This window comes from Saccoglossus kowalevskii, chromosome 22, assembly GCF_978046115.1.
Source record: "Saccoglossus kowalevskii chromosome 22, keSacKowa6.1, whole genome shotgun sequence".
In the NCBI taxonomy this organism is placed as follows: domain Eukaryota; kingdom Metazoa; phylum Hemichordata; class Enteropneusta; family Harrimaniidae; genus Saccoglossus; species Saccoglossus kowalevskii.
In genome coordinates, this window is record NC_140662.1 from 17,354,497 (window position 1) to 17,381,920 (window position 27,424).

General features: G+C 33.5%; 1 protein-coding gene across 2 annotated transcripts in view; it reads left to right on the forward strand.

Moving 5' to 3' along the window:
* LOC100371216 (uncharacterized) overlaps window positions 1-27,424 on the forward strand; it is an 86,042-nt gene that overhangs the window by 35,062 nt on the left and 23,556 nt on the right. For both annotated transcript variants that reach the window (XM_085496057.1, XM_085496058.1), the window contains exons 3-8: window positions 15,074-15,627; window positions 16,321-16,407; window positions 19,270-19,341; window positions 21,524-21,629; window positions 23,509-23,559; window positions 26,082-26,215. In XM_085496057.1, coding sequence (XP_085352183.1) covers window positions 15,074-15,627; window positions 16,321-16,407; window positions 19,270-19,341; window positions 21,524-21,629; window positions 23,509-23,559; window positions 26,082-26,215 — 1,004 coding nt within the window. The remainder of the gene's footprint in view (window positions 1-15,073; window positions 15,628-16,320; window positions 16,408-19,269; window positions 19,342-21,523; window positions 21,630-23,508; window positions 23,560-26,081; window positions 26,216-27,424) is intronic.

Sequence of the window (27,424 nt, forward strand, 5' to 3'; positions counted from 1 at the left end):
TTTTCGTTCTTCCTAAAATGCCTTTAAATGTTTCTAAAATAAAGGTTGAACATTAAAAAGTACTGCATTTATGCTTTCAGATGCAAAACCCTAATAAAAGCACATATAAACTGAAAATTGTACATCTGGTATACTGAATCATTCAAATGTGACTTATTTTCTGAAAAAACAATGACTTCTATGAAAACTTGTATATGCTATTCTGAATTCCTCCGAAACATGGTTTTATTATCAGAAAAAAAAAATTCTTTATTTTCTTTCTAAAGCCAAGCAAAATGATTCCTTTTCAGTTGATCATGACTTTCTTATTCATCCACACTGGAAGTTGGAAAGAACTGCTAAAACTAAAAGAAGACTCTATAAGCTTATAATTAGAAATATCCCTCTAACTTTCTGAAAATTCTTTTCTTGAAAATGGGGAAAATCAAGTGCTGTTACTCGTGAGTTGAATGTTTTGCTTTCTCCCATGACACCGATAAAAAGTTTTTTGATTGTCATGGCGATTATGGAGGAAAACGTGTGTTATACTGGTTTGATACTGATACCGTGCTGACAGACAAACCTGCATAAAGCCTGCACTAGTACTATGGAAACTTAATCTAGCAAATTGGTATTCTGTTCTTAGTAAATTGACCAGTCTGGCCCCTTGTGGCATTGTCAGACATATTAACCACTTTATATGAAATATTTGCCAATGTCCATGCAATGTTAAACGTGGCATTCCTGCTTTTGTATTACTGTATATGCAAAATCATCGAGGCTACATACTTTTCTTTATTTTAGGTGAACCTTCTTAAAAATCAATTTCAGGATTTTGTTGGGTATATCTCATGAAATGTAAACAAATCTAAATCCGTTTGAGTCTGTATAACTGGGATTTTGTGAGAGGTTTCTACAGATTGTACAACAAAGTGGGGTTGTAACTTTAATACTCGCCGAATGACAATAGGTTACTTAAATTGCCAGACCTTCCACAGAAAATGTTATTGAACTGCAGATGTGCTAGTGAGTTTTGCATGCAGATTTAAAAAAGTCTTGGCAGAAAAACAAACAGGTGATTTATATTTGTGTTCTGAAAGTATTTACGATTGAGCTGCACTCATCAGTAGAGTGTAACTAACCTGTTTCTAGACAGTGGTGTGTTTTGTAAAATATGTAAATGTATGGTTTTTGAAAAAAAACAAAAATTTAACTGGGGTGGTGGATAATTTCATTTTATTATGATATCTTTGTAATTCTTTAATTGTTATACATCTTCTAAATTGTTATCACTTGGTTTAAATAGTTTTCTCAGAACTTATCTAAATGTTGAACATTATTGTAATTGTCTCTGTATGAACATTGTAATTTATGGAGATACGATAATCTGAATAATTTTTTTTTTTATAAATTGAGATTTGATAGACAGGCCATGTCTTGTTGTATGGAATTTCCTGTCTGTCACGTTTCTCTCCTTGCTGCCATTCCTCTTCAAGACGTGTACGTAATAAAACAAATTGCTGGAAATGATATATTCTAACCCTTAGAATTAATGGCAAGTGGCAGTGTACAGTCAATAGACTCAAAACTGAGAAGTAGTTGTTTTATGACACTTAATGTGTCTTAATGGATGTGTCATAAATTGATTTATGTAATTCTTGTCATGTTCGGTTTGTCCTAATCTTTCTGAGTCTGTAGTACAGAGTTTAAAAGATCTTTCAACATGTGTAATGTTTGTCTCTAGAGGGCCTACTAACCAAATCCAGGTATTAATGGAATTATTAGGATTTTTTGAACTTGGCAATTTTTTAGCTCCGCTGTGGACTTTGTCGAGCGGAGCTTATCATATGAGTGATTGTCCGTCGTCGTCGTCGCCCGTGTCAATGTTTTACTTTTCCGACTTCTTCTTGAAAACTACAAGGCTGAATGCTTTGATACTTGGTGTATATGTACCTTGGGTAGACCTCTCTTAGGTTTGTTCATTTCATGTTGATATCTTCAATTCTCTAATTTTGGTGAATATTTTTGTCATTTTTGGTAAAAAGTGATATTTTCGACTTCTTGTTAAAAACCGCAACTTCGATTGCTTTGATATTACATATATAGGTACTATATGTGGACCTCTCTCAGATTTGTTCATTTCGTAATGATATCTTCAATTCTCTAATTTTGGTGAATATTTTTGTCATTTTTGGTAAAGTGATATTTTTGACTTCTTGTTAAAAACCGCAAGTCCGATTGCTTTGATATTACATATATAGATACTACACGTGGACCTTTCTCAGATTTGTTCATTTTGTGATGATATCTTCAATTCTCTAATTTTGGTGAATATTTTTGTAATTTTTGGTAAAAAGTGATATTTTCGACTTCTTGTTAAAAATCAATAGTTCAATTGCTTTGATATTACATATATAGATACTACATGTAGACCTTTCTCAGCCTTGTTCATTTTGTGATGATATCTTCAGTTCTCTAATTTTGGTGAATATTTTTGCCATTTTTGGTAAAAAGTGATATTTTCGACTTCTTGTTGAAAACCGCAAGTCCGATTGCTTTGATACTATTCATATTGTTCATTTTCTAATGATGTCTTCAGTTCTTTAATTGAAATGTGCATTGCTAACAGCGGAGCTATCTCAGCCGATAGGCTGCTTGTTGTCATTTTTGGTAAAAAGTGATATTTTCGACTTCTTGTTAAAAACGACAAGTCCAATTGCTTTGATATTATTACATATATAGGTACTACATGTAGACCTCTCTCAGATTTGTTCATTTTGTAATGATATCTTTAATTATCTACAGTAATTTTGGTGAATATTTTTGTCATTTTTGGTAAAAAGTGATATTTTCTTCTTGTTAAAAACCACAATCATTTATGGTGAAAAATGATATTTTTGAATTTTCGTTGACAACAGCAAGTCCCATTGCATTGATACTATGCATATTGTTCTATAATTGAAATGTGCATTGCAAACAGCGGAGCTATCTCAGCCGAGAGGCTGCTTGTTTAAACATGTACAAAAAAATTAAAATAAGAATTCTTGAAAAGAATGCTATGTGTGTGATTTTAGTACAATTAAACTAGCTAAAATTCTTGTAAGCCCCAGAGGGGAGGATGAAAAGTCTTTTCAAAAGTTTAGCGGTAACATTTATGGGAGTAAGAATAGTCATAAGAACACTCAATGTCTCAGTGCTAAACACAACAACAGATTCAGTTGAAAGTCAAGAATGACCATGGCATTGTACAGGGTCAGTCTGGCTGAATAACTGTGTATACACAGGGAATTCCACAGGCAACCTTGGGGGAACACCCCTGTGGCCCAGATGCTATTCAAGCCTATAGGAGTCTCAGTGTGGTCTGGTTATGATCTTTTGTTCACTGGTTTGAAAGGAATGTATTGGTTTTAGAATTTAAGTCACCTTTATTTGGAACCAACAGAAATATAACATCCAACTATCTTTAGTTTGCAGTTCATTTTCAAGAGTAATTATGTTGTGTGAATAAAATAAGACTTTTGTTGATAATTCAATGTTTATTTATTTACCCTCCATTAAACTGTACTTTATTTAAAGCTTTCAGAAGTTTGTTTCATTATATTTTATGTTGTATACATTTCCAGGGCCCATTCAAAAGCAGCACAGGTCAAATTCCTACAAAAACTTTGATGAATTATCCAATTCATTGGTAGCTCAGTACAGACTCGCATGTGGCTTTGGATAAACTTGACTCGACCTTTCTCCAATGGGCGTAGCATTTTTTATGTGCAGTCAGTGGAGCAATCTTTGAGACGTTTCCAGCTGACTTGGTTTACCTTAGTCGATTATATTTCTAGCATGGCTCATTAACCCTGGCATATGAAGACTAGCAGTGTGATATGGCAAGTTTGAAAAATAAGCCCCCACTGCTATATTGAGACACCTTGGGAATACTAAAGCACTGTGGTTGAAACTCAAACTTGAATATAGTGCATTTTTATGCAATTTTCCTATGAAAAATTTTGTTTTGATGTATGTTCTCGTAAAATAATGTAAAAAATTGAATAAAACAAAACAATATTTATTTCATTTTGTTCGCTCTTACATCATTGATTTTATACATATGTTGGTTATTCTTGGTGTTAAATTGAATTAATCAATCAAATATGGTGCTTCATCTGGGTATTGAATTTAATTAACCAATCAAATGTTGGGATTCATCCAGGTGTTCAACTGAATTAATCAGCCCAATATTTGGTGGGGGGTGGGGGGTTCTGGATGTCGAACAAAATTAACCAGTAAAATACGGGGATTCATCCAAGTGTTTAATTTAACCAATAAAATTTGTTCTTATTAGTTCTGCAGCCCACACTCTCAATTTGCACCTGCTGTCTGTAAAACCCTTCTTGATTGGTTAATCGGTCTACCTGCAGTGTGGCTCTTTCACTTGACTGCCCATGTAATGCAAAGCTAAAGGTGAAAACACTGAATGAGTAAAGAAAAGAATGCTTTTCAGTTTGTCAATAGCATCACTTTGATCCCCAATTAGAACATACTTTATCTATGACAGAAGGAAATACACCTTTTGACTTTTCTCTTGTTGGGCTTTAAACGTTTAACATACAATTTTGACCCTGATGCAAAAGTGCATGCATTCACTATGAAAAGCCTTTCATACAAATTGAATTTTTCTGTTTGTTGTATAACAAAAAAACATATTTCCATTGCTTTTATTTGTTCATACTGTTCGAGATGAAAGTATATTTTCAATCGGTGCTGTCCCAGGCTACTTTGAACTCTGTCGAGAGAACCCCTCTGGTTCAACGTACCATAAACTATATATGGAGCGACCAGATGTGTACCATTTGAACTCATCTCTATATTCATATTGTTATCGCACTGTATACTCGTGTCTAAATCATCTAGGCATAAGAGATATTCCAGCAATACTTTCTGACAAGATGCTAAACTTACTCCCGATAAGACTTGATCCAGGACTGCTCCCTCCCCCTACAATGTTATTTTATCTGATTTTTTTTATTCCCTACCTTCTGTTGTCTGGCACTACTGTCACATGAAGTGTATTTATATTGGGATAGCTTGAAATCGGATAACCCTTCTCATGATTTGAGTGACCTAGCAACAGTACTAGACTAGATTAGCTGCAGTATGGTTGTGCACTAGATAACCAGCTATGCCTGTCCAGTATTGATTCCCCTGTCATTGATGATGAATAGTAGTACACACCTCAATAAATCAGCTGTCAAAGGAACTTGTCACTTTTATTTTCTTTATGTCTCCTGCTACAATGAGTGTGTAGATGTACAAAAACCCATATGAAAAGTGAATGTGTTATGGTCATCCTCCTTAATGGGAATACTTATCGACACAGTTGGGAGTATGCGGTTGGGAGTATGCGTATGATCAGTGATTCTGTTGAAGTTGTTCCTCTGCCATTATGAATACTTTGTGTTATTCTTGTAATAAGGGGCTAATTAACCTTTTTACACTTTGGGAGGGGACAAGTTAGAAAATGGTGATTTCAAGTTTTGATCCATATTGCTTTTCATGAAACTTCTTAGAAATTGTGTTCATTTATTCATTTATAAAAAAAAATTTTAATAAGGGAAATTTCTAGTAGACCCCCCCCGAGAATCGCAGGCCCCCCCCCAATTTATAACGGTCAACTCCTAATCTCATAGTGACATCACAATACATAAATGACTCAAATAATGTAAACGCATTATTTTTTTACTCGTTTTTAATTTTGTTATTTTTGTTATTTTTGTTGGTTTGCCAAATTAAATTCATATGAACATATAGAATTCATTGTCTCCCTGGCAAGTTCATGAACTTAAAAACCCATCAAAACATTAAAATAGTAAAAATAAAGTATGCAGCCATTAATAAAGTCGACATAGCTGAATTTATGGGTGTCCCCATATGACCTTGAGAAGTGTGACATTGCTTACCACTATATGTACCATAATTTAACTTTTCTAAGATGGAAATTTTATGTTTTGTATTTTTTGCAAAAGTCACAGACACATTATTTTCTGTCTGAGGAACCACACAATTGTTATTTTAATTTTAAAGTCTTTTTTGTACAAGTATGTAAGAAGTAATCTTCATAGTTTAATTTATTATATATATGTATGTGATACAGTAGTACGTATTGTAATATCTCAGCCAATACCCTCTGATGTTAAATCATTTTTTGATATATGTAATTATAGTAAATCACGTCTAAATCTGGGTCAGCAGGTAGATATACCATGTTCTATTTGATAGTGTTCACTAGAACTTAGAAGTTCCATTCCAAAAATTGGGGCGGGGTGGGGAGTTTCAACTACTAGTATTATATTACTTTGTCCGGATTTTCAAAATCCCCATACCTTTCCATTCAAAACTACAACATTTTGTGATTTTTTGCAATTTTTCTGACAACTTATTAGTAACTTGCTTGCCTGAACACACTATAGTAAAAATATTGTACATTTCAAACAGTTGAGTTTATGTTTATGAACTGTCTATCATTATTGAAGTATTAGGAAAATAAGTCAAATACATGTAACAATGATAGAAAGTTGCTATGCCCAGACAGGAGAAACATACAATGTATACTGAGGACATTTAGTAATAAAGGGATTATTTACAAAATAACTATGGTATTTGCTCTATTAGAAGCCCGTGACCTTATGTAAATGACAGGCATGTGTCTTTGGTCAAAATAAGACTTTTCAAGAATTGTACATACAATAATTGTAATTTATTGCATTCTGTGTGCTACTATGGGAGATGCGCTTCTAATACTGTAAAATACTTTATTTTAGCTGGAAAGACTTTTTGAGTGTTTTGTGTAGAATTTATTTTCACTGATTTGTGACGAGTTTAATGTAAAATATAGGAAAACATGTATATTCGCTGGATTTTATTTTCACTGAATCATTCCTTCAGCAAAATGGAGAAAATAAATTCCAAGCGCAAATATTTTACAGTGGATCAATTAATGTACAAGGCTGGGTTTAGCTGACAACGTGTCTATCTGTACCTGACGTTTTAGCTCAGAACTTCACATTTTCAGAAAGATAACAAAATAAATTATTTGGCAGACTAAATTTCTACAAACCTTTTTACAAAAAATAATAAACAAAAATTAAACTGAAGTCATTTGCTGTAGAGTAGTATCTTACATATAGATTTGAGATTACCGCATTTTTTTTGTCTATAACCTCAATTTCCTTTGATGATGTAACTTGACCATACAGGCATGTTGCATGTTTCAGCACACTTTGTAAACAAAATGGCATCTATAGATTACACAACAGCAGTGTGTTCTCGAGATAAGCTCCTAAAACTTAAGACTCCTGGATATCAGCATTCCAGTGAACTCTGATTTGAAAAAGAAAACATGATTTGTTTCCATGCATCTTTTCATGGTGGCCTGATACATGTACATGTACTCCCCCACCCATTTTTTTGTGTGCGTTTGTCTCCGTTCAACATCTTTGCTGCAAAATTTATTTGTGTATACAGCAGCTAAGAAATAGACCTACTTGAATTCCAACTGACACACTGCATTGGTTACATTTTCTGGAGAGCTCTTCCTTGGGTGGCGGAAGTAATTTGTTTATTATTGTTGTTTCCTGAGAGGATGGAGACTTGTCTCTGATGTATTTTAAGATGGTGACTGAGTATGCTCTTACTGTGACCTATTGTGGTGTATGTCTAGTTGAACCATCACGATACTGATTAAACTTTCCCAATAATTTCTTGTCATATATCTATACATTTTGAGGAATTTGGGATTTGCTTTTAATAAGATATAAAAGAAAAGTTATCCTGGGAAGATACTGTGCATAGGTGCCAACCTCCGTTTTATCTTCCTGTCAGTGTGTTTGTCATACTTCCAAAATTTGTTATGATTTCTATGAAGGTGAAGCCTAAATAAATACATGTGAAGTAATTAATTTGAAATTCATGAATTTCAATTTTGTTCAAATATTGTGGTATCGCACCACTAATAAGGATTACCCCCCCTAATTTATTTTTGTTTGGAATTAATTTTTGCTGAAGGAATGATACAGTAAAAATAAAATCCAGCGAATATACCAGTACCTTTTTCCTATATTTTACATTCATATTGTCAAAAATCAGTGAAAATAAATTCCATACAAAAACAAATTCTTATCAGCAAAAATTTATTCCAGATAAAATAAAGTATTTTACAGTATTGTGGTACTGCACCACTAGTTGAACCATAGTGGCACAATGCAATAATACCTCGGATTGGATTTTCCACTACAAATATTTTGGAATTATTAGTTAACTAGTTTAGCCAGATTTCACTATTCAACTCTTTTGTGGTGGGAATTGTTGTTTTAACTATAAGAAAGACTGCTGCATTATTATGTGTTTGGTCCTTTGTACTGGCCAGCTTGCTGCTTTACATGACCTTAACATGACCTTTACCTTTACTATGGATAAATGAAATAAAAGTTCTGACTATTCCTACGTTCACGTTACGGGATCTCAGCACGTGCCGACATTTTTAATCAGTTGTGTTTGCAGAGGGATTACAGCAGTTGTGTTCACATTATTCAGGACCCACTTAGGGCCGACTGGGCTCGTGCCGAAATCACGCTCTCATTCGTCGATCTGTTGGCCCAAACGATATGCATATGATGATAATAATAACTGTTATAGTGAAATTATATCCATTTGTTGCAATGGTGTTTATTACGAGCCATCGTGCACATGAACGGCAAAGAAGATTCGAAACACAATTATTTTTTTCACGTCAATGTAAAATGTGCAAGAAAATAGAGGTTGTAGCAGCACATAAATATGCGTCGCTGATGACGGTTTGCATTCATTACTACAGCATCCGACCATCTACTAGTATATCCGAATTTCCTGTCGTCATTTCATGCGAGTATCAATCAACTTATGTTTTTCTTAAATTTACCACCGAGGGCGTGATTTTGGCTCGTGCCGAGCATTCAGGCAGTAAATCTCGGCACGTGCCGAGTTTCGGTCCCAAGCATCCATCGGGACCGAGATAGAGTTCTTTTCGGCACGTGCCGACTCGGTCCCGACCGTTTACACACAATTTTCGGCACGTGTCGACTCGGCCCTGAGTTTCGGCACGTGTCGACTCGGCCCGAGTCTCAGCACGTGCCGAGATCTCTAACGTGAACGCCACTAGAATCACTGAAGGTCAAGATCACTAAATGTTAGATGGCATGATTACTGTGCAGTCAAGAGCATTACAAAAACTGTTTATAGTCAGGTTACTTGTCAGTTCATATGTCTATCAAGTACTTGACATTTCTGTCGTAAGAGTACAAAAAATCCTGCACTTTATGTGTGTTTACTCGTACATTTCATTGTGACTATCAGTATTAGATACCCCCCCCCAATGTCTTTCAGTCTTTATTTCAGTTTTACCTGAAATTAAATTAAAAAAACAACATTAACGTATAAAATACTTTTGAAATGAATAGTACTGTAAAATACTTTATTTTCGCCTCGAATTAATTTTCGTTATTTTCCCTGTAGGGATGATTCAGTGAAATATTAAATCTTTTTTTCCAATATTTCATATTCAACTCATCAAAAATCAGTGAAAATGTATTCCAGACAAAACACCCAAAATACTTTTTCAGCGAAAATTAAATCCAGCTAAAGTAAAGTACTGTAGAATACTTTATTTTCGCTTGGAATTTATTTTCGCTAAAGGGATGATTCCGTGAAAATAAAATCGACCGAATATACTTTTTTCCTGTATTTCACATTAAACTCATCAAAAATCAGTGAAAATGTATTCCAGACAAAACACCCAAAATACCTTTTCAGCGAAAATTAAATCCAGCTAAAATAAAGTATTCCACAGTATTTTACACTATATATTTTGTGCACATTTTCGGAGGGAGCTGGTGTTTTTAACCCCCTAAAGTCGACTCTTGTAGCCTTTCACATTGCTTACATTTGGAAGTTAATAGTACAAAATGTAGTATAGGTAGTCAGCTACCAGTAATACAATATTTTATTTACATACAATTTTTAGCTGACGAGCTATATTGTTTAGCGCCACCAAGAGGCAGCAAGCTAGAGAATTCAAAAACCATTATGGCTGAATGTGTGGGCAACACAGTCTAGACAGTTGCCTGTTTGATATGCCTTCTTGATGACTTTATGCTGTTTCTCTTCACTCTCCATCGTGATCTGCTTTACAATCTCTGTGGTCAAAAAGGAAATGACACCGAAGGTTAGGTAACACACATGAACACACAAAAATAAAACCCAGAAGAAATGGTAATCACTAAGCAAATTTTGACCAGGGTGAGCAATAAAAAGCGCAGATGTTTGTGAATGTGATGGCCGAGTGTTGTCTATTACATAAATGATTGGCTTAATTGCCCAGCTAATGACTTTTTCCTCTTCTGATGCATTCTGCTATTTCAAAGGATGATCCATTGGTAATAAATTCAACGATGTAGGTCTTAATGGCCATTTTGTTGATAGCCTTTGATTAATACCAGTAACTGAACAGGAGCAGGCAAGGGGTGGCCATTAGCTTGCTTGGTCGTGAGTTATTTGTGCGTGTGTGTATTTTAATGATTTTCATTATTCATGGATCTTCCTAGAAAAGATTCGATTCATTTCTGGTTGTATTTTATGCTAGATTCTTAGGCTCTGTTCTTGTGCACTCTTTATTTTAGTTTGAAATAAGATTGATATATTTAGTGCCGTACAGTATCTACTTTATCATTAGCGCATGTGATTACGTAAATATCTGAAATGTATAGATAGTTAAAATTTCAATGAATTCAGGATAGAATAAAGTCTTTCACATTCACTTCAGCTAGAGCAAATTTACTTTATTTTGACCTGAAATAGGGTTGACATATTAAGTACTGTATTTTCTTTATTAATAGAGTACAAATATGTGTTTACATAAACGTAGGTAAAAGGATGGTAATAAGTCTGTCAATAATTTAATCTACAATAAATACAACTGTTTTACTATTAGAGCAAGTATGGTACTTTATTTTAAGTTGGCATAAACTAACTACTGTAAAATACTTTATTTTAGCTGGAATTAATTTTCACTGAAAAGACTGTTTAGATGTTTTGTATGGAATTGATTTTCACTGATTTTTGGCAACTCGAATTTAAAATATAGAAAAAAAGGTATATTTGCTGAACTTTATTTTCAATGAATCATTCTTTCAGTAAAAATAGCAAAAATTAATTCCAAGCAGAACTTTATTACAATTCAGAAATCTGTGAATATTTTATTTATCTCTATTAAATGTTATATGAATTTCGAATGATACTTAAAAACTTCACCAATCACAATGCCTTATAATTACTAGTAGCAGAAAATTTCTATGGAAAATGAGGCATATTCTTAGTACTTTTCGATAACCCACCAAGATGCAATATGGTCTCAACTAGTATATGTATCAACCAACAAAAATATTATGTCATTATGTTCAGTGAATGTATCAAATAAGTTGAGAATTCTGGAAAATATGCAGGAGAGTGTGGAGTTATTCCATGTAGTCATTTAATGGTATGTTGATGTCAGGAGCAGAAATAGTTTGTTCTCAGCACCCACCTGTCTCTATCAATTAACAATATTAAGGTGGCTCTATACAGTTTTACACAAGTCTATAGAATTTTTCTATATTTTGTGAATAGATATTACTATTACAAGGTGGGGGAGAAAATGAGGGTACCATTACTATGGGGGTTGTTAAACACAGCCCAATCTTTTGATTTTTTTTTTAAACTTGGGTTAATGAAACAATGCATCTGAAACTACATTTTGGAAAAAATAAACAATTGTATGTAACTATTTGTAAAGATGTGACAACTTCAGTAATGGGCAATACAGAACATGTTCTTGCACAAAAAACCCTCCATGACCACTTTGAACCCACCATGTTTGGGAAACTGTATTAAGCAACCTTAATGTTAGTATTTGTCAAATTAGTTACAAAATGGTGATATACTGACTTTTTAAACTGGTTTATATAGCAGTAAATGCTATTATTTCGTATTGAGTTTTAGAAATTTATTTACTTCAGTGTTGTCTTTGTGACCACCTAGTGGTGGCTTCTGCCTAAACTTTTGTTTTTCTTGCGTGTTGCCTCATGTTTATAGTATGGGTGTTTTACGAGAAACTTTAGTTATGGTTTGTGCTTTTATTGATGGTTTATTCTCTCATTAAATGAAAGTTATTTTTGAAGCCACTATGTTTGGAATTCTGCAAGCATGGCTTGAACTAAGAGCTAAGGACACAGAATATACGTAATATCAAAGAGCATCAAGAGAAACTCAATTATTTTAAATTAATCTTGATAATCATAGCTGCTCAAGAGCATGATGGGAACTTTTTTGATTACTGTAAAATACTTTATTTTTGCTGAACGAATGATTCAGTGAAAATAAAATCCAGCAGATATACTGTTTTTCTTAAATTTTACATTCAACTCATCAAAAATCAGTGGAAAAAATTCCACCCAAAAGTCTCTCAGCGAAAATTAATTCCAGCTAAAATAAAGTATTTTACAGAAGATTTTTATTTTCCGCTGTTGTAACGAGTGGATACGATATTAAACTTGTATGAATTGTATTTTTATTTATTCTTGTCCCTCACTGTATGTACATTAATAACAGATTACTTTATTCTGGAGTTGTACAATAAAGAATTTCTATGCTGAAGCTGGTTTGATAACATGTAAACTGAAAATGTAATATTAGTATTCCTTATTCTCATACCAATTTGATCTCATTGCAAAAACTTAATTAGGTACAGAGAATGGTAGGGGGTTCTCTATGCTTTCTTACAATGTTACAATTACAAAACAGTATCCATGCGTTACTTATAGTATGGATAGCAACACATGGGGGATACTGACAATGTTATAGTGAATGATAGTTAACAAATGGTTTCTTATTGGTCTGTTTTGCTTCCTGACGTTTTTAGAAATGCTGGCATGGTTTGTTGAATGTATCATGCCCTAGTTGCGGGCCTGAATTGGGCATCGGAAGTTGGTCATTATCAACCATCGCTGAGGGCCCTCACGAGTCAAATTGACCAGAAACGGACACAGTATCAGTTCTCTTGCTGGGGTTCTGGCTTATCTTAAAACGGTCCGGTGACAGTTGATAGGTTGTGTGTGGCATTGTTAAGAACTATACAAAGTGACCGTACTTTGAAAGGAGGTATCTGTCAGCGTGAAGCGAACGTTGAAATGGATTCCCTTGAGTGGGTCCTGAGAAAGATAAATTGTTAAACATAAAGAATGTTTGATAACGAAGAAATTTTCTCACTTTGAAATACATTGGATAAGTTAATACCCACTTAGATATATTATTAAATGACTTTAACAAATTGTATGCGAGTAAGTGTTCACGTGCTTAATACACTGTGTCATATTAAATGTTGGTTCCATGCGATGTAATAAATTTTGTAATACATATGTAAAATACAGTTTATCTCAAGAATATTGCTTACTGTGCGACTTCTGTAGCATGTTATCATGTTTGCTATAATAGCAGCATCTGTGTTTTATAATATACCGCTAATAAACAAAGGTCAGTTAATGGTTTAGTGTACAATACAGGCAATTTAGGTTTGCATGTGCTTCTAAAAGAGCAAATACTTGGTGCATTGATCTTGATGCATATTTCAATGAACACAAACGCTTTTATGTACTACTTAAAATTTTAAACCAAAGATAACAATTAATGTTTTTCTGATAGTTTTGCATCGCTGATTAGTCCACCAGTGCCATGTACTTTTATAATGACTTGACCAGAATATATTGGCATAATTGTTCAACATAACAATGACGTTGTTTTCACTAGAAACAGATTGTTGTCTTAATATAATTGATAAAATACTGTTTTAATGACAGCACTACCACCACAACGACTCGTGCTTATATTGGGTTTGAGGCTGCTTTCAGCCATCTACATGATTTTGTCTGTAGAGGGCGCAATTTATTAGAATGGCATATAAATTGTTATATTGGTAGTGTTTGCTGCTATGAAATAGAACTGATTGCTGAGCTTCCACTGAGGATAAGATAGTTTTTAGCCACAGTGGCTAATACTAAATTGGTTTTTGTAGCAAAACTCAAACTTGTTTAGTCACTTCAGAAATTGGAGAAATTAAAAATCACAAAATTCGTCTGATTTGTGTTGGTACTGTACTGTACTGTACTGTAACATACTATTACATAATATCAGTATGATTTCCTGATGTTCAATTTACATTTACTGTGACTATTTTTGCATTTATAGTTTGAAATTATACTTCTAGCTATTCATTGGTGAAGGAATAGTTGCAGCTGAGAATGGCCTACAGGGCCTGCTGTTTGAAATTGTCTGCTTAAATATTCTTGACCCCTGACTGGTGAAATTTGTGAACATTTATCTAAAAGTTATACATACATGTACTGAGTATACCAAATACTGACTATTTAATGAAAAAATATAATTATTAATGTCATTGTTTCATTACTGTAAAATACTTTATTTTAGCTGGAATTAATTTTTGCTGAAAAGTCTATATGGCTGTTTTGTATGGAATTTATGTTTCCTAATTTCTGACGAGTTGAATGTGAAATATAGGAAAAAAAGTATATTCGCTAGATTTTATTTTCACTAAATCTTTCCTGCAGCGAAAATAAATTATTTTACAGTACTTGTCAGTTAACCTTGGTAATGCCAGCTAGAAAAAGTACACCAAATTTACAGTTGTCGATTAATGGTCTTAAATGATTGTAAGCGCATGTTTTTATCATGCATAGTGATAATAAATAAATAGTATATTTTTGTATTTGAAGAGTTGAATATGGGTCATATTTTACTGTAGATTCAAAAGGATCACACGTTTACTAGAACTGTATTAACCTTCGCTGGCATTAACTGTATTTACCTTCGCTGGCATTAACTATTAACCTTCTACGGCCTTAACTGTATTTACCTTCGCTGGCATTAACTGTATTAACCTTCTAAGGCCTTAACTGTATTAACCTTCCAGTAAAGTAAATTTTATTTGAAATTACAATTTATTTTCTGTTTTCCTCAACAGGAATGGAAATGGACACAATAGATCTATTACAAGTTATAGGATATCCTCTTCCTGGAGCAATTACGTTCACAAAAGGAATGTTTGATTTTCCAGCGTTTCATTTTAACGGGGAAGCAATAAACATGGGAAGAGCAGTCCATACATTTTTCCCAGAATTCTTTTTTAGAGATTTTGCCATTCTGGCTACAGTGCGATTGGGCAGTGAAGATGGTGGACTGTTGTTTTCTGTTACAAATACATTTCTGTCCATAATACAGTTGGGTGTGAATATTTCCAATGCTGGCAACTCACAGACAAAAATTTCGCTACTGTACACAGACGATCGGGAGAGTTCAAGTACACAGGAAGTAGCTTCATTTATTGTGCCGAGTTTTCACAAAAAATGGATGCGGTTTACTATAGCTGTAGAAGACAACACCGTGACATTGTATTTTGATTGTGAATATTGGGACTCTGTGAAGATTTCTAGAACTTTCAATGATTTGAAATTTGACAATAATGTCGCTATTTTTATTGGACAAGCAGGGGGTAATCTAGAGCAGAACAATTTTGTGGTAAGTTTTTTTTTTTTTTACAACTTTCATCTACAATAATGCACATCCGATGTGCATTATTATATGACTGAAGTACAATAATGCAAATATGAACTACAATAATGCACATCTGATGTGCAATATTATATGACTGAAGTACAATAATGCAAATCTGAAGTGCAATATTATGTGACTGAAGTAAATAATGCACATCTGAACTACAATAATGCACATCTGAAGTGCAATATTATATGACTGAAGTACAATAATGCAGATCTGAAGTGCAATAATGCACATCTAAAGTGCAATATTATGTGACTGAAGTACAATAATGCAAATATGAACTACAATAATGCAGATCTGAAGTGCAATATTATATGACTGAAGTACAATAATGCACATCTGAAGTGCAATATTATGTGACTGAAGTACAATAATGCACATCTGAACTACAATAATGCACATCTGAAGTGCAATATTATGTGACTGGAGTACAATAATGCAGATCTGAAGTGCAATATTATATGACTGAAGTACAATAATGCACATCTGAAGTGCAATATTATATGACTGAAGTACAATAATGCACATCTGAAGTGCAATATTATGTGACTGAAGTACAATAATGCAGATCTGAAGTGCAATAATGCACATCTGAAGTGCAATATTATGTGACTAGTACAATGTTTATTTTTTCAAATGACATGATTTCAGGGTGGAATCCAAGATCTGAAAATAGTTCCAAATCCAGAGGTTGCTGAGACATACTGTGAAAATGAACAACTTGGAGATGAAGTTGTGGTAAGTAAAACATGATTATTATGTGAACATTGTGAAAATATATATGTGGGGTCAGTTGAGGTGGAAATGATAGTCCATCAGTGATGCATTTACTGGGATTATTCCAGACATTCAATTATTGTATAAGTAACCCTTAATGGTTTACTTACATAAAAAAGTCTAATGTTTTTGGAAGGAAATATCAAATTTACCATTTCGTTATTGGTTTTACATTGGTCCCATACTGATAGTACTAGTAATGTATTTCTGCATATCTCAATTTTTATTGGCGACATTTGCTCAGAAACTATTATCAGTACAAATTTTGAAAAACAATTTATCTAAATAAATAAAAAAAATTGTTGAATTGGGAATTTTCTCTGATAAAATATTTAGCTCAGACATACAAAAGAGAGGATTACAAAGGACAAGCCATTTTAGACACTTTCAACAACAAAATATAAAATCTCATCAGTCTTACTTACTACTATTCAAAGTAGAGCTTTTTTACCACTGGAATCACAATGCCCATCTTTAAGGGTATGCAAATGACACAACTTTGTTGTACTTGTCTAATTGTGCTTGCAAATTTCCAGAATAATGCTGTGACAGTATGGTTGTCTTGTTCAAATCTGTAATGCAACCATGGCTTTTACACTAAATTGGACATTTTGTGTTTCAATTCATAAAAAAAAAAAATCATGTTCCTGGTCAGGACTCGCATAAATTAAAAGCTTTTGCGTGCTAAGAATTTTAGAAGTCCAATTGAGCAAAAGTTTTTGTTTTTAAAAACTGCTTCAGCACTAACTTTATTACTGCATTTCACTCCAACTTATTCTCTTGCAGCAAAAAAGTTTAAAGGTCACAGGTCAAACACTAACCTTTAACCTTTGCTTCCCCTTCCACTGCATTCTCTCTCTCACTGCAGTCAGGTTCAGGTGATGGGGACGAGGATGATTCCGTCACCAAGGAAACCAACACTGAAACAATCCTAACCACGGCTTTACCTCGTATCACTCATGTTTCTCCAACGCGGGTGCCGGTAATCCCTCAACTTTCATTTTCACTTCATACTTCAGCAATTTAATTTAATTTAATTTTATTTTATTTTAATTTCTGCATGCTTATTTATACATTTATTTATTCTGCATTTATTTGTGCATTAACTGGCTGTAAATTGTAACAATGCTTGTATGCATGATTATTATTTAAGACTAAAATTACAAAGACAATTACATAACAATTAAGTTACAAAGTTGGGGCTCTTCCCCAGTATTTAATGCACATAAAATAAAATCCATGTGCAATCCTGCATATTATGTATTGCACATATATGTACATATATTATAATGCAGTACCATTGTTTACTTACCAACATCAACATTTATATGGGATTCAGTCTGCATGGCACAAATGACCTCCCTTGTCAAAATTCTGTGTTTTATTTTTAAACTGCCTGTCAGCTTTTTTTTTTTCGTTTTGACATTTACAGAACTTACATTTTCAGTTTGTCTCATTGATTTTATTAAGTTACATCATTTTCAATTCCCATTTCCATGGCAATGACATCCAACGCCACTTTCATCATCACCATTATCATCATGCGAGAGTTAACCGCACTGGGCCAGTTACTTATTTATACTGCAAAAAATAAAATAGACAAACCTGCCATTATAAGGATAATCAGTACAATCAAATGACCCCTACTTAGTTTTTGTACTGAAGAACTTTTGGCTATAAAAGAGTAAAATAAAATATGCCCTTAGTTAAACATGTACCCCACTGTGTTAACAAATCTGTGGCATTCTAAAGAAGATCGGAAGTACCTCTTGTTGCAGTCCTCGTCATACACTTTAATTACCCGCTAGAGCTTCGTGTATTTATTTCTTTATAAGAGCATTTCCCAAATTTGACAGGCGATTAATGGTTGTGAACCGTGGTGTTTTGAATACAAGCACATTTTGTTATGAATTCAATGAACTTCGGCAGAGTCTTGCCATACATTGAGGCAAATGTCCTTATTTGAATTATCAGGGACCATCTCAAAATGTTGTTGCAACTTAAAATTTCTCTACCGGTACTTGCCGTTTCATTATTTTGTCTCTTGATCTGTTTTTTTGCCGAATGTTATTTATAAAAAATAACATTTCAACACTGGTTAAATTATTGCCAGGCCAAACAAAATAGTTTACCTTTTAACCACCAGATTTTCGCGCCCAAGTGTTTCTGGTCTTTTATCTTGTACATGTATTCTGTGTTCATGTGCAATATTTCTGGAAATGAACCCTAATTCAGTCAATTTTCAATTTTATTTTAATTTGGCTATTTTTGTCCCAATTTTCATAAGAAAAGTGCAGACTATAAACAGGACTATTTTGTGAATTTGTGATGAAAAGAGATAACTGGTGGAGAGAAGGTTAACAATGTTAAACTATTTGAGCCCAAAAGTCAATTCTTGTTCACTTTCCCAAAATAAATTTCATATTTTTTTGTCAAAATGCTGATATTTGGCCCAAAAATAATATTGTAGACAAAATCCTTAAGACGGGCAAAGTATTGCGTCAAGATGTTAGCAACAACAATTATAGTGCAGGTTTTGCAGGTATTGATATTTTTTGTTGAGCAGTGAGTGTGTATTCTAAAGAATTGACATCACTTGTATAAAGTTTATTTATGAAAGGATAAAAAGTGCAACATTTTGAGATGGCCCCTAAATGTGTTTGAATGCATGGGTACTTTTAATGCATGAGGTCAATCAGCACTGTACTTTGTGCTACTTCTATTTAAAGGTGTACCTCTTGTATCTCTGTCCTTTGCCGCATGGCAATGTTAACTGCAATTATCCTACTTGTGTTAATGCAATGTCACGATGCTCTTCTACAGATATCCGGTAGCGGTGATGGCGATGGTGATGTCATTGACATTCCTGGCACCACCTATCCGGGATTAAAACCGGTAAGTTTTGATTATGCTGGTCTGTCTCTGTCTCTCAGTGTGGTATACGAGATAGGTCAGCTTTGTTGGTGTTTCGCACCGTTGTTCTGTCAGTTGATGCTTTTCACATATTCAGTGAACTCGATTGAGCGTGGTTGATTAATAACCCCCAAGTAATAGTGGTTGGATTGCGGTGGCCTTAAACTTGAGAGTACAACATACGTGTATGTGTACTCTAACGTTTGGTGTGTAACATTTGATTTCTATTAGCTTTAATGCTTTGCATTCCTATAAGACAGATTCAGTGATAAAACCACATCTATTGAAAAGCATCATTCAGACTCTGGAGCACGGTAACCCAGAGTTTTATATCATACCATGGAGGTGAAAGTTCTTTTTTACCTCCATAAGCATACTTTTTTTTTCAATTAATTTGTTATGCTTGTTCTGCAATCCCCTTTTACAAATCCCTCAATTTTATTTATAACTGAACTTGAATGCATAATGTAAACATCCACCACAGTAATGGGATAATGCTTGGATATTTGATATTGTATACAAATTGATTTATAATTACCCCTCCCCCCCAATGAATGAGAAATGTCTTTACAGGTTTATATCTAGGTATTTGGGGAGGTTTTTTTGCAATTTTAATTCAAAGTTTCAAATCATTCTCAATTCGTATTTAGTTGTACTATTAGGAGTTTATATGTAGCATTAGACAGATTATGAGTTTAGCGTACATGGTAGGATACTTAGAAGTGAATGAGGAACACATTTTGGCAATAGTAGTGTACTTTCCTTAGGGCTCTCAAATTGTGGTCACAAAGAGTTGCAGATACCCTTCACATAACTGTATCTTTCTAAGCTCAATCTGTTTATCATTTATCCAACCAAACTGGGATGAAATAAATCTGCAATGCTGATTTCAAAAACTACCAAGAAATTGACCGTTTGTGGTTGTACAAGTTATTGTCAATAAATAACTTTGATCAAAATGTTGAGAATTGTAAAAAAAAGTATTTTTTCTCTGTTTTCCCAGATATTTTTTACAATGCTAACTAATTGCACATTTGTATTAACACTAGAATCCTGCACATGTGCTACGATTCTGTTAGCTAAATGATTCATTTTTCAACAGTTGTTCTTTGTTTATACAACCTCTTGTCGGCTTCCTCAAACTATGACCTTTAATCTTTGTTTGTGTAAATTGTCTCTTTTCCTGTAAACGAGATTGACGACAATCTGTTAATGATGTTGAGAAAAGTAACTTTTCGACCTGTGGTGCCGTTCGTTTGTTGCCTAACCAGCATGTCTGCGTCGCTAGATGCAAGGTTTACTCAAAGATTTGTTAGTGTGTCAAGGTGAAAAATATTACACTCTGTCAATATAACGTGATTAGATATAGATGAAGCTGTAGATAATACTTGGGTCAAGTATTTTCAAGTGCATAATGGTTTGTCTCTAATGTATATGCACTTACAAACTTAGCTTATTTATCTGAACATTGATTTATCTAAGCTTCTGATTAATATTCATGCAGCCATTAATTATCTGCACGTACATGAGTGAACTACGCATATATTAATGAACTGCGCATATATTAATGAACTACGCATATATTAATGAACTGCGCATATATTAATGAACTGCGCATATATTAATGAACTGCGCATATATTAATGAACTGCGCATATATTAATGAACTGCGCACAAGGGATATGTGCACATTAGTATTATTTATATGTGATTTGCACATACAATGTATATTAATGATCTGTGTATGCATGAGTGGGGGACCAATGGGGTAAATGTCTGATATTTTCTGGGGGAAAGGACAAGCCTTGCAACGAACAAAATGTCTACCTTGCAGGGAAAATGAACTGTATGCATGAGTGAGGGACTAACATGATAAATGTAAATGTCTGATATTTTCTGAGGGAAAGGAAGTGACCGGGACAAGCATGGCAATGAACAAAATGTCTACCTTGCGGGGAAAATGAACTGTATGCACAAGTGAGGGACGGATGAACGAAGTAAATGTGTAAATGTCTGATATTTTCTGGAGGAAAGGAAGTGAGCGGGACAAGCATTGAAACAAACCAAATGTGTCGCACTTTTTCAACACATTGGTCAGTGGAGTCTTCTTCACTGACCCTGAATCTGTATAGCCTTGTTTTAATGTATTACACCTGCTATTCAGATTCCGGGGCCACCAGGGATACCAGGTCTGCCGGGTGTCCCAGGAACAAAAGGAGAACCAGGAAACGATGGAATACCAGGAAAAGATGGAGCACTTGGCCCAAAAGGTAACAAAAATTACTTGTTTGATAGTTGACAATATTGTAATGAAAGTGCTCTCAATATTCAGTTTTATCTGTGCTACTGCATACTGTATTCGCTCTATTAAAAGCTTATTATCTACCATACAATTCAAAATTTGCATTACTCTATGCTGTATCATTAAAATACTGTAAAATGACTAATTTTCACTGGGTTTAAATTTCACTGATTTACCATTTCAGGCATATTCAGTTTAGATAATGTGTTCTATGCTAAATTTTACATATTCACTGTGTTTTAATTTAGCGCATTTTTCCAGTCAGCGAAATAAGCTAAATTAAAACCCAGTGAATAATTACCCCCTTTACAGTATGATTATTTTGACCATAGACAACTTTAACCCATATGTATTTGCTACTGATAGACAGAATACACTACTGTAGAATAATTTATTTTACCTGAAATTAATTTTCGCTGAAAAATTTTTTTTGGGTGTTTAGTATGGAATTTATTTTCACTGATTATTGAAAAGTTTAATGTAAAATATAGGAAAAAAGGTATATTTGCTGAATTTTATTTTCACAGAATCATTCATTCAGCAAAAATAAATTCCAAGCAAAAAAGTATTTTACAGTATTTGAATGACCTTTTCACTGATATAGTCTTAGGAAATAAAGCTCAATAAATCAAGAAGTGTCTGTATTAAATTACTTCTTGATTTGACTGTGGAGATTTGCAAAATGACTACAATTTTTGTAAAATTCTTTTGTAAATCTTAGAAATAGATTTTTGCCTATAATTTAAATATCACAACCCCTTGAATGTTACATTTATCCCCTACCACAAATTCATTGTTAATGTTGGTCAAAATATCAGTGAACATAATTTTCCATTTACTGTAGGTCTTAATTATTGATTTTTAGCTCTGCTTTGTCATGATATCTTTAATTTTCTAATTTAGATGAATATTTTTGTCATTTTGGGGTAAAAAGTAATTTTTTTGACTTCTTGTTAAAAACCGCATATCTAATTGCTTTGATATTGTACATATAGGTGGACCTCTCTCAGATTTGTTCATTTTGTGATAATATCTTCAATTCTCTAATTAATATGTGCATTGCTAACAATAGGGCAAAATCCGGCAAAGACGCTGCATTATTTTATTTACAAAAAAATTATGCAAGTTCAATTTTGTGAATTTTATAACCCAAGATGATTTTTTGCATTCAAAGAGTATCCACTACACATGTACAAGCTGACTGCCATTGAATAACACTGACACATTTCAAAGACTATAACTATCATACAGTACCATGCTCTGAGCCTCTGTGTATTGAAATTGACAACTATGAGTAATGTGTATGTTTATTTCAAGCGTCAATTTAGTCTAGACTTGTAAACTTGTGTGATGGACTGTCGGCGTTATACTATGAATAAAGTAACGATACAGTTTACAGTAATTAGGGAGAAGTACTACCATAGTATTACCCCCGGTACTTTAATGCTTTGCATACTGATGCCATTTTCCCCCCATTCATTATACCTATCCATGGAGGCTAGTATATATTTTATCCAAACATTTCAATTTTGATTGTAATTAACCTTTTCGCCACCATCTTTTCATCACAAATTCACAAAATATTTTTGTTTATAGTCTGCACTTTCCTTCAGAAGACTGGGACAAAAAATAGCCAATTCTGAGTAAAAACTGAAAATTTACTCAAATTTTGTCTGTTGACTTTAAAATTAGGGCTCATTTCCAGAAATATTAAAGAATACAAGGAAAAAGTGCTGACAAATTTGGGCAAGAGAGTCTGGTGATATGGGAATATGGTAACAAGATTTGAATGATCATTTGTTACTTTTGGTTTACCAAATTCATTACTATTGTTCTTTTTTAACCAGGTGAACCAGGACTACCAGGAGTGTCATTACCTGCATTACCGGGAGAAAAAGGTAAGTTGATCTACCAATCTCCATCTTGAAATAACTACATGCTGTTTTAGCGAATCTGACTTCATTCATGAACCTTTGAGTCAATTTCACTGTGGTACATGTAACACGACCAGTGTCTGAGAGATTTTTTTGAGTGAAGTTTTTTAATATAAAATCCTCATTGTGAATTTCCCTAGCATGGAAAATTAAACAGTTTACTGTAAAACAAATACACATAAGTAGTGATGCCTTTGTTCATGCTCGATACATTTACCTACATTGAGGGCCAAGATCGATTCTCATTGGTTGTGAAGCTACAAAGTAGCAGTACGCATTGTATTCTTCACTTCCTATGTGTAACCATGCGCTCAGTTCTATTGGTGTGACCCAGGCAAAGAGAGTATGTAATGTAAACCAGCTTGACCAGTGATTAGATATGGTTAAGTACAGCTTCCTTTAATGCCCCGTTTTCAGTTTATTGTGTATTGTACGTAAAAAGATTAAAATCTCTCTGCTCATTGAAGTGTGCAATACTCGGTCTGTACGCCAATAATTGTTATGGCATCACTATGTGCTATCCTACATTTTATGTACGAGTTGACATTTAACTGAATGCAAGGCTGCCCCCTTTGTGTAATCTTTAGAAACTAAAGCTAGTCGGTGTTTTGGATTAACGAGTTGGGAACAATAGCAGTGTGGAGTGCCCCAGGCTTTTTTTTTTTTTTTTTTAGGAACTCTCCATGTTTTAACTTTTAAGACCATTTAAAAATATGTAATTTCATTAACCAGTATTCATTTCTATAATCATAAAATAACTGTAGATTTATTTAGAATTTATTTTTTTAGCTCCGCTGTCGTGGTGATATTACTAATTGTCCATTTTCCCACGCTATATTTTACTTCCACTTGAAAACCACAAGCCCAATTGCTTTGATACTTAAGTTTCTTTGGTTGGTCCTGTTTAGATTAGTTCATTTTATGATGACATCTTCAAATTTGAAGAATATTTTTGAACGTTTTGGTGATATTTTTGACATTTTCTTGACAAGAAATCAGCACAGTTTTTGTGACATGCATGTTAGTATAACACCGTCAGTATTGGTTCATTTATATGCGCATTTATAATTAATATACTTTTTAGTGTCTGTCAATTTTGCTAAAATTGTGTGAATTATAGAGCACGTGCATATAGTTTCTTATCATTCTCTCAATAATGTCTCAATAATTTTCCCGTCCAAAATTCAGTGCAAATATTTTTCATATTTTGTCAACATTTTATCAACATTTTATGTGGGATAAGCAGACTATACATAATCATTTTGTAGGTGGTGCCAAAAATTAGCAGTGACATTCAAAGGGTTAAATTCACTTAAAGCATGAACTGCGACAAAAAATTTAAAAAAATTGGAGCCTAGCTGGTTACTGGTAAATTTGACCAAATTTTATGTCATAAGCAGTTCAACCTGAAATAAATGAGAGGGAGGCAATTATCACAATCTTTTGTTGTAAAAATATTACAAAATTAGAATTTTTTTTTTCTACCCAGTACAAAATATTTTGTTGTCTGCAAACATGCAACATTTTTTCATAGGAATTCATGTTTATTTAAAAGCATTATGTGATGAAAAATAAATATGACTGTAAAATCTGTATTAGAAGCCGCGGCTTCTATTAGAGCATCAACACATATGAGAAATGATAAATTTTAGGTTCTCAATTATTCAGAAAAGAATGGGTGCGACTTCTATTAGGGATGCAGCTTCTAATACAAATTTTACTGCATTCGTTAGTTTCATGATAATTTAGGGTAAACATGTATATCCATTGTATAACTATATTATGATTTTGTCGCCATGGTAAATGAAATTTTGAGATCTGACAAAACTGTTTCTCTACCAGAACTAGCATGTGGAAATTAGTTTGGCGACAATGCTTTTATATCACAGATTTTAAGAGCGGCGGAACAAAATAAAAAGCCATACACCCGGTAGTTAAAATCAAGGAAATCTGGCGATAAGTTTTAATTGCAGTAAACTCCATGTACCTTAAACTGCATATACAATCCCCACTCTGAGAAAACCTCAAAGTCTGTGTTTTTGTGGATTGGCAAGCCTTGTTAGGTAATTTTGCTGTATTGCCAGGTTTGGTTAGAAGTTTGTGTTTGCTTAGAAGTAGTTCAGTTTGACCTTGCTCTAAGTAATCCCTCAAAAACAAGCATTGTTGCCTCTATATATCTCAGATAGCTGCCAAAATCTTATCGATTGTGGGAGAGCTGCTTGATTGGATACTGTAAATGCATTAATTATTCACTGGATTTAATTTCGCTGAAAAGTAAAATCCGCTAAATTAAATCTACATGAACATGTAAAATAACAATAAAACTCGTGGTTTCTTTGACAAATTTGTTAAAATTAAAACAAAGTGAATATGCATGCTTAAAACATCAAAAATATTGAAATTAAGATACAGTACTACATTGAGCAAAACAAAAATGTTCATTATTTACGTTATTTACGTCACTCCATTAAATTTCTTATTTTCAGGTGCTCCTGGAGACCCTGGTTTGCCAGGACCGGAAGGTCTACAAGGTTTGCCAGGTGTTGCCGGACCACCAGGATCCCCTGGAGCTCCCGGACTTGATGGAATTGATGGATTGCCTGGACTGAAAGGAGATCAAGTAAGGAAAACAAAATGCAAATTCTTTTAGGTTAAAGTCTCAAGGTTTTTAGCCTTGGGTCTTACATGAAATAGATTCAGAGATAGCATCTGCCTTGTAGGCATATCTGTTCCTATTTGTCACCTTATTTGTACTCTTTTTGTTCGCCAAATGTTCTTTTATTTCCAATGTTACTTTGTACCAGGGATTGTAGTGACCTAATACTCCCCCCAAATATTAGAAACAAGGGTCTCCCCATACACAGAATATATTGTTAATATTAATGTGTTGTTAATTCTATCATAAATGGTTTGTACATGTACCTGCTACTTTCTACAGCAATCTCAGTTAACTTGACATTAAATTTGCTTGTTACATTTCAGGTGCCAAAGTAAATTTTTTTCACCAGTCACAGATTTTAAGCCCAAAAAATGATTTAACAATTTTTCTGAAATTTTTATCTAAACATGTAGCCAATAAAAAATTATGTCCATTTGGGTAAAAATTGTCAAAAATAATACATAAAACAGGGAAAATTTTGGAATAAAGTTTGCTGAGAAATTATGATCCTCAAAACTACTATAGCCCACATTTTTTTTCTTGCATCAATTCAAACTGAACTGCTTTCATGAGTAACGAGTATCACTTTGTTTATTCATAATCTGTAAAGGTCTCAGATCCTGGTACTCATGAATATTATATTGACTAATTAAAATAACAGTACAATATGTTAATTACTTTTATTGTGTTTATTGTTATACTAAATAGACTATTGTCTATCCAAAATTAAACAGTCGGAAACCCTTACTCTGAAAAATGCCCCGGGAGAACCCTGAATAAGACTTATTCCTGGTATTTTCTGACAGTACTGATGTATCGTAATCTGTCACCATTTCTTCTATGAAAACAAATTGTCAGTTTCCTTCAGGCTCTTGTGTTTTAAAAGTGATTTAAAAAATGCAGAACAATTTTATACCAACAATATGTTGAAAAAATTAGAAAGTTATAGTCAAATGTGTATGTTATTATTATACATCTGTCATCGTAACACCATAAGTTACAGAGTGTCATAATTTTGTGGTATTTTATGGGGTATTTTCATTCTACCATATTAGGAAAAGCGAATTCCGAATATGTATTGATTACTTGCATAAGCGTCCTCTAATAATAAAAACAAACGTGGCTGCCACCAAGGTTTGACTGGACTCCACAAAAAGAAGTTTGCTGATT